The 15,800-nt window shown below is 36.6% G+C and overlaps 1 protein-coding gene across 2 annotated transcripts in view; it reads right to left on the bottom strand.

The window, feature by feature from the left end:
* NSF (N-ethylmaleimide sensitive factor, vesicle fusing ATPase) overlaps positions 1-15,800 on the bottom strand; it is a 148,796-nt gene that overhangs the window by 61,997 nt on the left and 70,999 nt on the right. For both annotated transcript variants that reach the window (XM_020873383.2, XM_020873384.2), the window contains exon 9: positions 14,310-14,509. In XM_020873383.2, coding sequence (XP_020729042.1) covers positions 14,310-14,509 — 200 coding nt within the window. The remainder of the gene's footprint in view (positions 1-14,309; positions 14,510-15,800) is intronic.

Raw genomic sequence — 15,800 nt, 5'->3', positions numbered from 1 at the left:
AACCAGATAAAACACAGTATGATCAAGCAATTCCACTCCTTGGTTTACAGTAGCTCTGCTCGTAACTGCCCCAAACTAGAATCAACCCAAATGCCCTCTAGTGGGTGAGTGGATAAACAAACTATGGTACATCCATATGATGAAATATTACTCAAGAGTATAAAAGGATGTTTGATACATGTGACAACTAGGATGAAAGCTCAAAGGTAATATGCTGAGTGAAAGAAGCCATCCTCAGAAGGTTACATACTATAGTCCCATTTATCTGACAAAAAGACAAAACTCAAAGAGACAAAAGTATAGGGATAGACAACAGATCAGTAGTTACCAAGAGTTATAAGCAAAGGGACAGAACAGGCGAATTCTGTGAGGTGATGTAAATGTTCTGCATCTAGATTTTGATGACTGTTACATGAAACTATACACATGTCAAAATTCATAAAAGGGTACAAGTTAAAATTCATAAAACTCAGAAAAGTTAGTTTTAATTCATAATAATAAATAAAAAATATAACATCTTATCACACATTCTAGTATTCATTACTTGGAATACTGTTCATTCTTTAATGCATTCTTATGCAAGATGACAGTCATGTGTTCATCAAGGTTTTCAAAATTTAACTAAGCTTCATTATATTTTTTTTCCTGAATATAACTTACAAATTGTTCTCCTTCCACAATGTTTTAAAACTAAAGTCTGAAAATTTTACTTAATTTCTCAATTATTGCCATATTTACTGAACAGATATCTAAAGATAAACGATAGCTTGTTGCTTAAAAAACCTTCAACACCAAAACCTATTCACTTTTCTATCTGTAGAGAAGGTAGAGAATGAAGAATTAGAACTACAATCTTAGCTTTGCCAAAAAATTCTAGACAGTACAGTATTAATTCTTGCTGTCTTCAATAAAACACAAGGACACTCCTGTCTGTGACTGAAAAGCTGTAAGATTTTATGCTATTTTTTTTAAAGACACCTTTATTCAAGGTTGTCTGTCAATACAGCATAAAACAAAAAGCTGTTATAATGTATGAATTTTGCTGTCAATGTGCCTTATGTTACCACTGGAATCATGACTTCCTTCTCAGTCCAACCTCAAAAATCATCTGTATGGAAGGGAAGCCAGAGACAATAAGAACACTGTGCTTGATTTAATGATCACAGGAGCAATCTTCCCTAAACATAATTCAGTACAATTCTGACCTTTTCAGAACCTTGCTAATCTTGAGACTTGTCATCAGGTCCCTTCCCCCAACTTAGGGAGTACAATAACATCAATTTCTACAGGTGCATTATTTAAATAAAGGCAAGTTCTTATTGTAATAAATTAGGAATTGGGTTAGGAAGATGTCGAGATTAATGTTCACAGATTAATATAGCTTAATCATCAATAAACCCTTTACCAAAAAGTTTAAAGCTCCATAATGCAATCCTCTTCAATTCACTGACTTCTAGCTCTATGCTTATCTGCAAACTCTTCCCCCACAGAAACACAGCTGATGCCATTGAGCCCCTGGCAACAGCCTTGGAAAATGGCTGTTCTATATTTAGCCAGTTTGACCTATATGCAAGTGTTCGTCTTTGTCAGCCTGGACGGTCCAGAATCACAGAGGTGATGCTTTTCTTTATTATGTAACACATATATACTCTCCATGGGGTCATTAGCTGAATACACCAAGCCATTTCTGGGTGTAAGAATTGAGAAAAGTATATCAGAAAAACCTGGCTATGATTAATACCTACCTAGAAATTCCTTGCCAACTCAGTTTTATTATTAAGTGTCATATTTAAACTGTCTGCAAGTTTCAAAACAGCACCAAAGATACCTACACAGCCATGTAGAAACTATCACAACAGATTTTATAAAATGCTTCTCACCTGCACCTGATGTTTAATCCTCAGTATACCATTAGGGTCCATTAGAAACACAATTTTGGTTTTTAATTTTCTTTGTTAAGCAGTATTAATATTTATAAAAATTGATATCACATGACTTTTTTCCCCTAGAAGTCTGCTACAGGAATAAAAAGGGGGCAAAATTTTTTTTGGCTATGACCCATGGCATGTAGAATCTTAGTTCTCCAACGAGGAATTGAACCTGTACCCCATGCTCTGGAAGTACAGAGGCTTAACCACTGGACCACCACAGAAGTTTCAGAAAATATGTTTTTTAAAAAATAGAACTCATTCTGGGAACTCCCTGGTGGTCCAGCGATTGGGATTCTGCACTTTCAAAGCCGGACCCAGGTGAGATCCCTGGAAAGGCGACCTAGGATCCCACAAGCTATGCAGCACAGACAAAATAAAATAAAATTAAATTCATTCTATCTTGCAATTACTGTATGGGTCCATTGGATCTTTTTATAAATCTAAGATATACTATGCTATTTCAACATTCTAGAAATTATGTCATCATTACTCACCAATTAGTCCTAACTATGCTAAAAAAGGGGAACTTCCCTGGTGGCGCAGAGGTTAAAGCATCTGCCTGCAATGCGGGAGACCCGGGTTCGACCCCTGGGTCGGGAAGATCCCCTGAAGAAGGAAATGGCAACACACTCCAGTATTCTTGCCTGGAGAATCCCATGGACGGAGGAGCCTGGTAGGCTACAGTCCACAGGGTCACAAAGAGTTGGACACGACTGAGCAACTTAAAAAAAAAAAATGCTAAAAAAAGATTAAAATAATAAAAAAAATGATGGTATTTCTCTGAAGGATGATGCAATAGTAAAATAAATATCGTATGACATCAACTTTCAGCATTTTTACTGTGTTGCCCAAAGTATTATATCTGCTCTCAAAAAGGTATAAAAGAAGTCTAGACACCATCCACTATCTAACAAAGATATCAGGCAACAAGCCTGATTTTAGCTTTAACTGAATACAGTTCAGATTTTTTTATTCTATGGCCGTAATGGCAAAGAAAAGAAAATCAACAGAGGAAAACATTCTGCAATTATTGGATGAATCTAAAGATGAATGCAAAGACTGAGATAGTAGCACCTGAGATACTAATGAAGATGATGAAATGGATCACTCTAAGTAAAATCTCAGACTATGTGCCTTCAGATGATGGTATCCTAACAGACTGTCTCAAACTCAAGGATGAATAAGACAACAGATGCTGAAGGCAGGTATTACAAAATAACAAGAAGAAATAGATGATGTAGACTTTAAAAAATTAAACTGGCCATTAAAAAGCTGTATACAAACCTAAAAATAAAAATATTTTGCAATTATAGAATGTCTGATGGCCATCCTATTTTCAACAAAATTATAAGCCAAATTTAAAAAAATTTTTCAAGTATTGTCTTGATGACATAAGAAGAAGAACCAGAAGTAATGATAAACTACAATCTATGAGCGATGTCATTTGAAATTTACAATCAGTGTACAAGTTCATGCATGACAACTGATGAACAGTTAGTTACATTCAGAGGCTCCTGCCCATTTTGGATATATATTAGTATCTATTGATCAGTCAATAGATGTCTTCAAAATCAAGAAAATATATGGGATAAAAATTTGGTTTTCTCTATTTAAGCTCTTATTAAATAGTTTAATAGTCTCTGCTTCCCTTTATTTTTATGTTTGTAAATGACCTGTAAATCAACTTACAAGTAGTTTTTAAAAAGGAATTCTTTCAATCCAGATAGTAAATGGTAATGACTATTTTTCTTGGTATTCGGAGCTGTACAAAGATATTTGAAGCAAAAAATATTGTAGTATTAGGGATGAAATCCCTCATGGCTCAGATGGTAAAGAATCTGAATGCAATGTGGGAGACCCGGGTTCGATCCCTGGGTAAGGAAGATCCCCTGGAGAAGGCCATGGCAACCCATTCGAGTATTCTTGTCTGGAGAACTCCATGGACAGAGGAGCCTGGTGGGCTACGGTCCACGGGGTCGCAGAGAGTCAGACACGACTGAGCAACTGACACAAGGACACAAGGGATGAATGTAAAACTGAATTGGCTCTGGGACTGTCTGAAGAGTTGAGATCAGTTATTAGACTTGCAGTAATATACTAGGACCCAATGCAGCTAAGACAGCTACAGACCTGAATATGAACAAGAACTTGTTGGAATGCAGGGGAGAAAACCACCTTGGGTAAAACTGAAATGAGTAAGCACCCAATAAGTAGATTTTAAGCAGTAGAAGGGCTGTTATAAAGGCAATGTTTAAAACGTATTTTTACCACCAACAAAAATTTTAAAAGTAGAAAATGACAGGGTTTAATAGAACTTAATAGATTTTAAAAATTGATGTTTCTGGTATTATTCATATTGATCCACGTACATCTGTTATTTTAGTGTCTAAGATGATATTCTACTTCCTACTGGGAAGAATCAAGATGTTTCTACTTGTCCCCCAACTGCATACAGTACAACAACCAACATTCTGATACATGTCATTTTGTGCGTAAGTGCAAGAGTATTTCTCTAGGGTAGCTGTCTTGAAGTAGAGCACTCATGGGTCATGGGGTTTGTGCATCTTCATTGTTGTAAGATGCTGTCAAATTAATCTACAAGCTATTACCCACTGTATATCTAATTTATACTATGACTAGTAATGTATATGAAGTCCTGTTTCTCTACAACCTCATCAACTTTTGGCATTATTAGCCATTGTAAATTTTATCAGATTGTTAATAAGGTGATTTTTCTTTAATTATGCTCTTTTCTGAGCATTGTTTCATTTCCTTATCTTCAGTTGTGTTCTTCCTCTGAGAAATTGCCATTTCATATCCTCTGCCAGTTTTTTAAATTGTGGTGTTTGTCTTTTTCTTACTTCTTACATAGGAGTTATTACAGAGAATTCATCATAGAAGATGCCAATTCTTTGTGGATTATATGGACTTTAAATATCTTCTCTAAGAACCAAATCAACAAAATTAGAAATGAAAATGGAGAGATCACAACAGACAACACTGAAATACAAAGGATCATAAGAGACTACTACCAGCAGCTCTATGCCAATAAAATGGACAACTTGGAAGAAATGGACAAGTTCTTAGAGAAGTATAACTTTCCAAAACTGAACCAGGAAGAAATAGAAGATCTTAACAAAACCATCACAACAAGCAAGGAAATAGAAACTGTAACCAGAAATCTTCCAGCAAACAAAAGCCCAGGACCAGATGGCTTCACAGCTGAATTCTACCAAAAATTTAGAGAAGAGCTAACACCTATCTTACTCAAACTCTTCCAGAAAATTGCAGAAGAAGGTAAACTTCCAAACTCATTCTATGAGGCCACCATCACCCTAATTCCAAAACCAGACAAAGATGCCACAAAAAAAGAAAACTACAGGCCAATATCACTGATGAACATAGATGCAAAAATCCTGAACAAAATTCTAGCAAACAGAATTCAACAATATATTAAAAAAATCATACATCATGACCAAGTGTGCTTTATCCCAGGAATGCAAGGATTCTTTAATATCCGCAAATCAATCAATGTAATACACCACATTAACAAATTGAAAGATAAAAACCATATGATTATCTCAATAGATGCAGAAAAAGCCTTTGACAAAATTCAACATCCATTTATGATTAAAACTCTCCAGAAAGCAGGAATAGAAGGAACATACCTCAACATAATAAAAGCTATATATGACAAACCCACAGCAAGCATCAGCCTCAATGGTGAAAAATTGAAAGCATTTCCCCTGAAATCAGGAACAAGACAAGGGTGCCCACTCTCACCACTACTATTCAACATAGTTTTGGAAGTTTTGGCCACAGCAATCAGGGCAGAAAAAGAAGTAAAAGGAATCCAGATAGGAAAAGAAGAAGTGAAACTCTCGCTGTTTGCAGATGACATGATCCTCTACACAGAAAACCCTAAAGACTCTACCAGAAAATTACTAGAGCTAATCAATGAATACAGTAAAGTTGCAGGATATAAAATTAACACACAGAAATCTCTTGCATTCCTATACACTAACAATGAGAAAACAGAAAGAGAAATTAAGGAAACAATACCATTCACCACTGCAACAAAAAGAATAAAATACTTAGGAGTATATCTACCTAAAGAAACAAAAGACCTATACATAGAAAACTATAAAACACTGATGAAAGAAATCAAAGAGGACACAAACAGATGGAGAAATATACCGTGTTCATGGATTGGAAGAATCAATAGTGTCAAAATGGCTATACTACCCAAAGCAATCTATAGATTCAATGCAATCCCTATCAAACTACCAACGGTATTTTTCACAGAACTAGAACAAATAATTTCACAATTTGTATGGAAATACAAAAAACCTCGAATAGCCAAAGTAATCCTGAGAAAGAAGAATCGAACTGGAGGAATCAATCTGCCTGACTTCAGACTATACTACAAAGCCACAGTCATCAAGACAGTATGGCACTGGCACAAAGACAGAAATATAGATCAATGGAACAGAATAGAAAGCCCAGAGATAAATCCACGAATCTATGGTCACCTTATCTTCGATAAAGGAGGCAAGGATATACAATGGAAAAAAGACAACCTCTTTAACAAGTGGTGCTGGGAAAACTGGTCAACCACCTGTAAAAGAATGAAACTAGAACACTTTCTAACACCATACACAAAAATAAACTCAAAATGGATTAAAGATCTAAATGTAAGACCAGAAACTATAAAACTCCTAGAGGAGAACATAGGCAAAATACTCTCTGACATAAATCACAGCAGGATCCTCTATGACCCACATCCCAGAATTTTAGAAATAAAAGCAAAAATAAACAAATGGGACCTAATGAAACTTAAAAGCTTTTGCACAACAAAGGAAACTATAAGCAAGGTGAAAAGACAGCCCTCAGATTGGGAGAAAATAATAGCAAACGAAGCAACAGACAAAGGATTAATCTCAAAAATATACAAGCAACTCCTCCAGCTCAACTCCACAAAAATAAATGACCCAATCAAAAAATGGGCCAAAGAACTCAACAGACATTTCTCCAAGGAAGACATACAGATGGCTAACAAACACATGAAAAGATGCTCAACATCACTCATTATCAGAGAAATGCAAATCAAAACCACAATGAGGTACCATTATACACCAGTCAGGATGGCTGCTATCCAAAAGTCTACGAGCAATAAATGCTGGAGAGGGTGTGGAGAAAAGGGAACCCTCTTACACTGTTGGTGGGAATGCAAATTAGTACAGCCACTATGGAAAACAGTGTGGAGATTTCTTAAAAAGCTGGAAATAGAACTGCCATATGACCCAGCAATCCCACTTCTGGGCATACACACCAAGGAAACCAGATCTGAAAGAGACACGTGCACCCCAATGTTCATCGCAGCACTGTTTATAATAGCCAGGACATGGAAGCAACCCAGATGCCAATCAGCAGACGAATGGATGAGGAAGCTGTGGTACATATACACCATGGAATATTACTCAGCCATTAAAAAGAATTCATTTGAATCAGTTCTAATGAGATGGATGAAACTGGAGCCCATTATACAGAGTGAAGTAAGCCAGAAAGATAAAGACCATTACAGTATACTAACACATATATATGGAATTTAGAAAGATGGTAACGATAACCCTATATGCAAAACAGAAAAAGAGACTCAGATGTATAGAACAGACTTGTGGACTCTGGGAGAAGGCGAGGGTGGGATGTTTCAAGAGAACAGCATTGAAACATGTATATTATCTAGGGTGAAACAGATCACCAGCCCAGGCTGGGTGCATGAGACAAGTGCTCGGGCCTGGTGCACTGGGAAGACCCAGAGGGATCGGGTGGAGGGGGAGGTGGGAGGGGGGACCGGGATGGGGAATACATGTAAATCCATGGCTAACTCATTTCAATGTATGACAAAAACTACTGCAATGATGTAATTAGCCTCCAACTAATAAAAATAAATGGAAAAAAAAAATAAATATCTTCTCTAGTTTGAGACATTTGTATTTAGTGTAATTTGACAAGGAATTTTCTTTATATTAATGTAACCAAATTAACATTTTTCCTATGTCTTTGATTTCTCTGTATTAAAGAAATTCATTCCTAGTCTCAATTCCTAGAGCTTTTCCCTATTTTTGTTCTAAAACTTTTCTTTTGAAAGCTTTGTTTTTTGCAAATCCATTTTGTAATTTTGTATGAAGTGAGATAAGGACTACACTTTATCTTTTTCCAGAAAGACAATGATCTCAGTCCCATTTATGGAACAGTATATTATTTCCCCTCTGATTTGTATTGCCACTTTTCACATAATAAGTTCCTCCTATGTTCCTCAGTTTCTTTGGTCTGTTTTTACATGCACATATAAAACTGTTTCAATTACTGGGCTTCCCTGGTGGCTCAGTGGTAAAGAATCTGCCTGTCAATGCAGGATACACGGTTCAATCTCTGGTCCAGGAAGATCCCACATGCTGTGGAGGAACTAAGCCTGTGCATCACAACTACTGAGTCCGTGCTCGAGGGCCCAGGAATCGCAACTACTGAAGCCCACAGGCCTAGAGCCTGTGCTCCACAACTAGAGAAGCCACTGCAATGAGAGGCCCGTGCACTGCAACTAGAGTAGCCCCAGATCACTGCAACTAGACAAAAGCCTTCGAAGCAACGAAGACCCAGCATGGCCCTCCCGCAAAAGAAAAATGTAGGAAAAAAAAAATGGGTTGAATTACTACAGTTTTCCAGTAAGTTCTGATACCTGAATAAGTAAGTTTTCATTATTCTTCAAAATTTCCATGACACTTCAAGCATCCAAATAAAAAAGTTATTAAATTCCAAAAAATTCATGTTACACTTGATTGGAAAAGCACTAAACTTACAGATTAATATGGGCAGAACTGTCATTTTTATGATAATGTTAGGATTCCCATATGAACATGTTCTATCTTACCATTTATTAGCTCTGGAAAATTCAAAACTGCTTATAATTTTCTCCTTTATTTTTCCTGTTAAGATTTAATCCATTCTGACTGCTGTTGTAAGTTAAATCTTTTTTTAAAGTTACGTTTTCAGTGTCTTCACACTTTGAGTCATGTTATTCCCTTCCTGCTTGTAAAGTATTTGAGTTTTATTTATTCCTTCCTCAGCTCCCCCTCATGCCTTGAAAAGCTTGATAACTATATACAACTTTCACATAAACATATGACTTAAGTTTTATGTTAATTAACATTAGCATCTTCTTCCCAAATAATACAAAGATCTTATATGAATTCAACCTACTTACCACATGGTTTGTTCTGCATTTTAGTTCTACCCTTAAAATATGTATGTACTAATCATCATTATCATTTTGTACAGTGAAAGCTTATTAAATTTACCTCTTTTAAACCTTTTTATTATGAAATAAGGCATACCCAGAGTGAAAGTTTCCCAAACGTGTATGTATGTCTGAAGGAATTGTCACAAAATGAGCAGCCATTAAACTTAACAGGAACTAGAATAGCGCCAGCGTCCTGGCAGAGTCTCCTTACCACCATTCCCCAACACCCCTCACCCATCACGCCTCAAAGGCACCACAATCTGATTTTTATGCTAACTATTTCTTTCCTTTATAGTTTTACCAACTAAGGAACATGTATAACTAAACATTGTACTTTAGTGTAGCTTTATATAAATGAAATCATACAGCACAGACGATCCTTTCTTGTCTGGTTTCTTTTGCTCAACATTCATTTGTGAGATCTACAAATATGAATAGCTATGTGTACAGCCAGGCTTCCCTGGTAGCTCAGTTGGTAAAGAATCTGCCTGCAAAGCAGGAGACCCTGGTTCGATTCCTGGGTTAGGAAGATCCACTGGAAAAGGGACAGGCTACCCACTCCAGCATTCTTGGGTCTCCCTGGTTGGCCAGCTGGTAAAGAATCTGCAATGCGGGAGACCTGGGATTGATCTCTGGATTGAGAAGATACATGGAAAAGGGAATGGCTATACCCACTCCAGTATTCTGGCCTGGAGAATTCCATGGACTATATAGTCCATAGGTTGCCATAGTCTGTTTACTTTTATTATAATACAGTAATTTATTGTATATTTATATGACTGTGAATTCTAGGTTGACAAGTTACTCTCTTAAATAAAGGCATTTAACTGAATTCTGATTTTCATCGTTTCTGTTGAGAAGACAAAGTGTGAAAGTGAAAGTCACTCAGACATGTTCGACTCTTTGCAATCCCGTGGACTATACAGTCCATGGAATTCTCCAGGCCAGAAGACTGCAATGATAGCCATTCTCCAGGGGATTGTCCCAACCCAGGAATGGAACCCAGGTCTCCTGCACTGCAGGCAGGTTCTTTACCAGCTAAGTCACTGAGACGACAAACTGCCAACTACTTGTGCGTATTGAAAATTCACTTTTTTCCTCTAGCTGCTTTTAAGATTTCTCTTTTTTTTTTCAGCTGTTTAATAATGATCATCTATACATGCAGAATTCTTTGGTATTTCTCTTGCTTGAGGTTCATATTACTTCTGGAATCCATGGACTGATGTTCTTCATCAGTTTTAGAAAATTCTAAACCTCTTTTTCTTCAAATACTGCTTTTGCCCTATTCTCTTTCTCCTGACTTTTTGGAAATTTAAATATGTGCACTAGACCTTCTCATGGTTTTATCTCTATTGCCTTTCATCCTTTGTTTCTGGTTATTTTTGTTTAACATCTTTCAGTTCACTAATTCTCTCTTTGGATGTGTCTAATCTGTTGCTTCAATGTGAGTTAATTTACTGACTTTCTCATTCCCAGAATTTCCACTTGATTTTTTTTTAACATTTTCCAATGCTCTGCCAAAATTTTCAATCTTTTTTCTCTCTGAACATGATAAGTATACTTATTTTAAAATACTATATCTGAGAATTCCAATATCTGGAGGCCCAATTTCTATCATCTTTTGTTTTTCTTTGTGTGTGTTTATGTCTTTGTGTATCTGACTCCTTTTGATTATAAGCCAGGCACTGCATTTGCAAACTACAGAAGCAGTTTATGACCTTGCATGACACTATCTTCCTCCAGGAGGGATGTACAATTCTGCCAAATGCCGGGGTCACTAGTGGTTCAGGAACCCTCAGCCTAGTTTTAGAGAATGACACAATTCAAAGCTTATCTGTAGCCTCTATAAGAACATGTCTACTTCTGGTTAACATCTGCTACTAGCCTTTCATGGTCCCAACTCAAAAGTGAGCAGGTTCATCAGGAGTCCCCTCTTTGTGGGCCATGGGCTCTAATCTCTTTCCCCCTTACATTCACTCACTAGCAAGTCAAAAGGGTTACAGAGCTGTTTAGCAGCTCTCTCCAGAAATGGCTAATTTCTCCAGAGGAACAGTGACCCCATACACTGGGACCTTTCCCCCCTGGGCCCCCATTCTCCCCATAGATCTTGTAAGCTCTTGATGCCTCCAAGCAAAAAAATAAATAAAACTTTTCATTGAGCCTTTCTGGTAGTCTTCAGTGGCAGGCACAATTTAAATTACCTAATCTACAACTACTAGAAGTTAAAGTTCCAAATTTTATCTACATTTTCACCAATTTCATTGCTCACCATTGTTTCTAGTACCCAATCCACTCCTTCTGGGTTCAATATTCTTCAATCTCAAGTACATCCTGCTTCACATTCTTCCAACAAGCTTCTGTGACTTGCTGGAAGCTTCTAATAGTTAATTCTATTAAACTTTATATGAAAAAATACTTTCATTTTATCTTACTCCTGAATGAGAATTAAGCTGGGTATAAAATTTTAAGTTGACAGTTATTTTCATTTAGCTCTGTGAAGGTATCTTTCCACTGTTTTCTGATCTCTCTTGCTATTGTTAAAAACTTTACTGTCAACATAATGGATATCTCTTTGGATGTCATCATCATTTCTTCATTGCTAATACTAAGACATCTCTCTTTTTTCTTTGGCATTCTCCAGTTTCACCACAATGCATCTACATATAAGTTAATTTTTACTTACCCCATTTGAACTCATGGTGCTACATGAATCTAAGTATTTATAAATCTAAGTTTTAAAAAATCAATTCTAGAACATTTTCAGCGATTCTATTTTTTAATATTGCCTCTATACTATTGAATTTGGGTTTCTTATTTTAATTCTGTTATCTCAATTTCTCTTTCATACTTTCCATCTCTGTATCTCTCTGTGCCACATTCTGGGTGATAAAATGGCGACCCTCTCCAGTACTCTTGCCTGGAAAATCCCATGGATGGAGAAGCATGGTAGGCTACAGTCCATGGGGTTGCAAAGAGTCGGACACGACTAAACGACTTCACTTCACTTCATTCTTCTGTTTATCACTTCTCTCTTCAGCTGAAGCTACTGTTTATGCTGAACCTAATTGCTGAGTTTTAAATTTTGATGATGATGTTTCTATTTATTGGAGATATTTTAGCTTCCCCTGTGAGAAGCTCCTGTGGCCTGGGTTTAGTGGAGGACCCTTTGGGGTGTTCTTTTATCTAACAACTCTATGTGGAATCATTAATCCAGGATTCATTTTAAAATTAACTTCCTAATTTGGGGACCTCAAAGTACATTGGTAGCGTGCATGTGTGTATCTTTTCCCCCCAACTCCTAAGCATGAGCCAAAGACCCATGGTTTAGAATTGCCATGTGAGATTCCTTAATTTCCACTCTAGAACCCAGGCAAAGAGTTGAACAATTCTGTCATTTCTCTGTGTTGGCAGGGAAATAATTTCTAGTTATTTTTCTTCACTGATGATATAGTCACTTTGGAGGTTCCAGTTCCTAGTTCACATCTTAAGTAAGTTCAAGGGCTCATTTTATGCCCCCTTGTTTTCAGTCTCCCATTCATGTGTAACTCTTTGCAACCCATGAACTGCAGCATATCAGGCCTCACTGTCCTTCACCATCTCCCAAAGTTTGCCCAAGTTCATGTCCAATGCACCAGTGATGCCATCCAACCATTTCATCCTCTGACACCCTCATCTTCTGCCTTCAATATTTTCCAGCGTCAGGGACTTTTCCAGTGAGTCAGTTAGTGGATGCTAAAACCCAAAGGCACACATTACCAGAACCAAAAAAGGAAGCTCATTATCTTTAGCACTTTAATTTTCAGTTTTCTTTTAATTTCTGAAGACATTTCTATCCTGAGAACTCAATTGTTCTTCTGAAAATATTTTACCCAGCATTTGAAGATTTTTGTGTTTTCATGCTTCCTAGTCTACTGTATTTCCAGAACCAGAAATCTCATGACATTGTTTTTAAACTTTTCTTTAATGAAACAAATATGCAAATACTAGCATATTAGTCAAGGTTTTCCAGAAAAACAGAATCAATAGATCTAGAGACGTGTTCTATCTATTCTACTGGTACTTTAAAAAAACATATTTATTCTAGACCTAGATTGAGATCTTTTTACCTATCTAGAGATTAATTATAAGGAACCTGTTAACAGAATCATGGGAACTGACAAGTCTTCCTATCTGTCCTGGGTGAGCTGGAGACACAAGAGAGCCAACGGTGTGGCCCTCTCATCCAAAGGCCTTCAAGCTCGAGAGCCAGGAAGAGTGGGCGTTTCAGTTTGAGTCTGAAGGCAGAAAAAAACTGATGTCCCAGCACAGGGCAGTCAGGCAGAAGGAAATTCCCTCTTACTCAAGTGAGGATAAGCCTTTTTGTTCTTTTCAGGTCTTCAACTGATGGCATATTAGCAAGGACAACTGCTTTACTCAGTCTACAAATTCAAACGGTAAACACAACCCAGCCAAAACAACGTTTAACTGATGTCTGGCACCCGAGGGCCCAGAAAACTAACACAAAATTAGCCATCCCAATTAGTAAACTCTGTTTTGATTTTTAGTTAATTTTATTTTTTTTTCTAAGACCCAAATCAAATTTTCCTTTGTGAAATCAAATCACAAATTCACGTTTGTGAATCAAATTTTCCTTTTCTAACAGCTTATACCAGTCACTCTACAGCTGGGTTGGGTCAGTGGTAACTAAACTAGCTTTCTGCACATGAACCTTACACATACATAATTCTATAAATCTCTTTATAGACTTAACTCCTCTCTTTTATGATAAATGAGTTCAAGACTCTAGAAGTAATGTGGAAGAAAAGTGTCACTTAAAAAGATATTCATGATACATTTTTATAAAACTTTTGGCTTATATCACCATCCATCTTTGTATTCTGAATATGTGGATACTGACATCTGCTCACAACATGTAAATCTCCCATAATCCCAGTTCAGTGACATAACACAGTTCTAAATAAATTTTACTTGCAATTTTTTCAAACTATAAATTATGGCAGCACATTTTCCACCAGAACTTTGGGTTTCAGTCGTCATATAAATGACAACAAACTTTTACTAAATTATATTAGCATTACCCTCCTTTGCTCCTCTTCAGCATCAGCAAAGAGTTTACGAATGTTAGCCTCTGACTCTCCCACATATTTGTTGAGAATTTCTGGCCCGTTGACCACTTTAGGCTCTCTTGCATTCAACATCTTGCCAATCTGTCGAGCCAACAGTGTCTTACCGCAACCTGGAGGCCCATATAACAGGATGCCTTTAACATGTTTGCAGCCTAAAAGGAAAAGAGAAGAGTCTTACATCAACTAAGTAAGACATCAAAATTTCCTTTCTTCATATGCATGTTAGGAAAAATACAGCAATCGCATTAACATATATTAATATCCAGGTGCTATAAACAGAACAAGAATGAACTGAAGCTCTTTTTAAAATAGAATATTCCACAAACAATTCCTACACCAGTACCAATAGTTGAGGGGGAAAGCTGCCAATTAAAGGTCTTTGGAAAAGTATATTTGAACTATGATTTAGTTTAGAACAAATACTTTTAACTGTGAAAACGTCTCTTTGACTTAAATACCTAAATAGGAACTATTACTTCTTTTTCATTATCCTTTACTTTAAAGCTAGCAGGGGAAAAGAGAGATCTGTTTTCAGGGAAACTTAACTCAACACAAATCTATTATGATACAATAGCTATGGAAACTATATCTTAGTCATAGAAATTACAGGTCTACCTGTCAATACAAGTACTGGAAGAAAGGGCAGACATGTCTGAGTTGGGTGGGGACTAAGCAATCCACAGGATCCAGATGGATGTTACAGACTTTGTGCATAAAGCTGAATGCCCTATTTCACAGGACTATGCCAAGTGAGAAACCTGCTTTCTCAGAGCGACCAAGAAGAAAATGAAGCTTCCAAAGAACAGTATTCAATTCTTTTCGAGGCAACCATTGCTAAATGTCTTAAAGGTATCATTAACAACAAAAAATAGCAAGACTGAATGACTTAAGACTCCCTAGGATTTCTTGCGCTCACTCTATGCAAGCATTTACTCCATTTCTGAAGATTAAAAGGACCTTTGGTTTCTGTTTATTCACTCTAGGAATTCTCACCTATCTTGCAGTTTCACACTTAAGATACTTGACTCATTTCTTATGAGTTTCTTTATACTACACCAAAAAAGCACTCTGTGAAATAATAAATTCTTAGATTTCAAGTGTTACACTCAAAACTACAGGTAAACAGGAAATTTTCTGGAAATGGAATATAGTAAGTTTTTATGGAAAATGCCCTCATTTGGAATGAAACCTTAAAAAATTATATCTTTAAAAAAATTATGACAATACATTTAATGACTCACATAAAGAAAACCACAAGATTCAACCAACTCTAACTAGAAATTTTAGATTCTAAGGAGGAAGATACTTGGTGTTGCCTGTATGGCCATTATCTTTATTTCAAAAAGACTCCCTTTTAACCTTGAAAGTGATGAGATCTATGCTTATGGTTAGACTTGTAGAGACAAGGGGAACTTGGTGGAAACTTATGAAGGCTTAGATTCT

The sequence above is a fragment of the Odocoileus virginianus genome, chromosome 17 (genome assembly GCF_023699985.2).
Source record: "Odocoileus virginianus isolate 20LAN1187 ecotype Illinois chromosome 17, Ovbor_1.2, whole genome shotgun sequence".
In the NCBI taxonomy this organism is placed as follows: Eukaryota; Metazoa; Chordata; class Mammalia; order Artiodactyla; family Cervidae; genus Odocoileus; species Odocoileus virginianus.
This window is presented reverse-complemented; position numbering and strand designations above follow the sequence as displayed.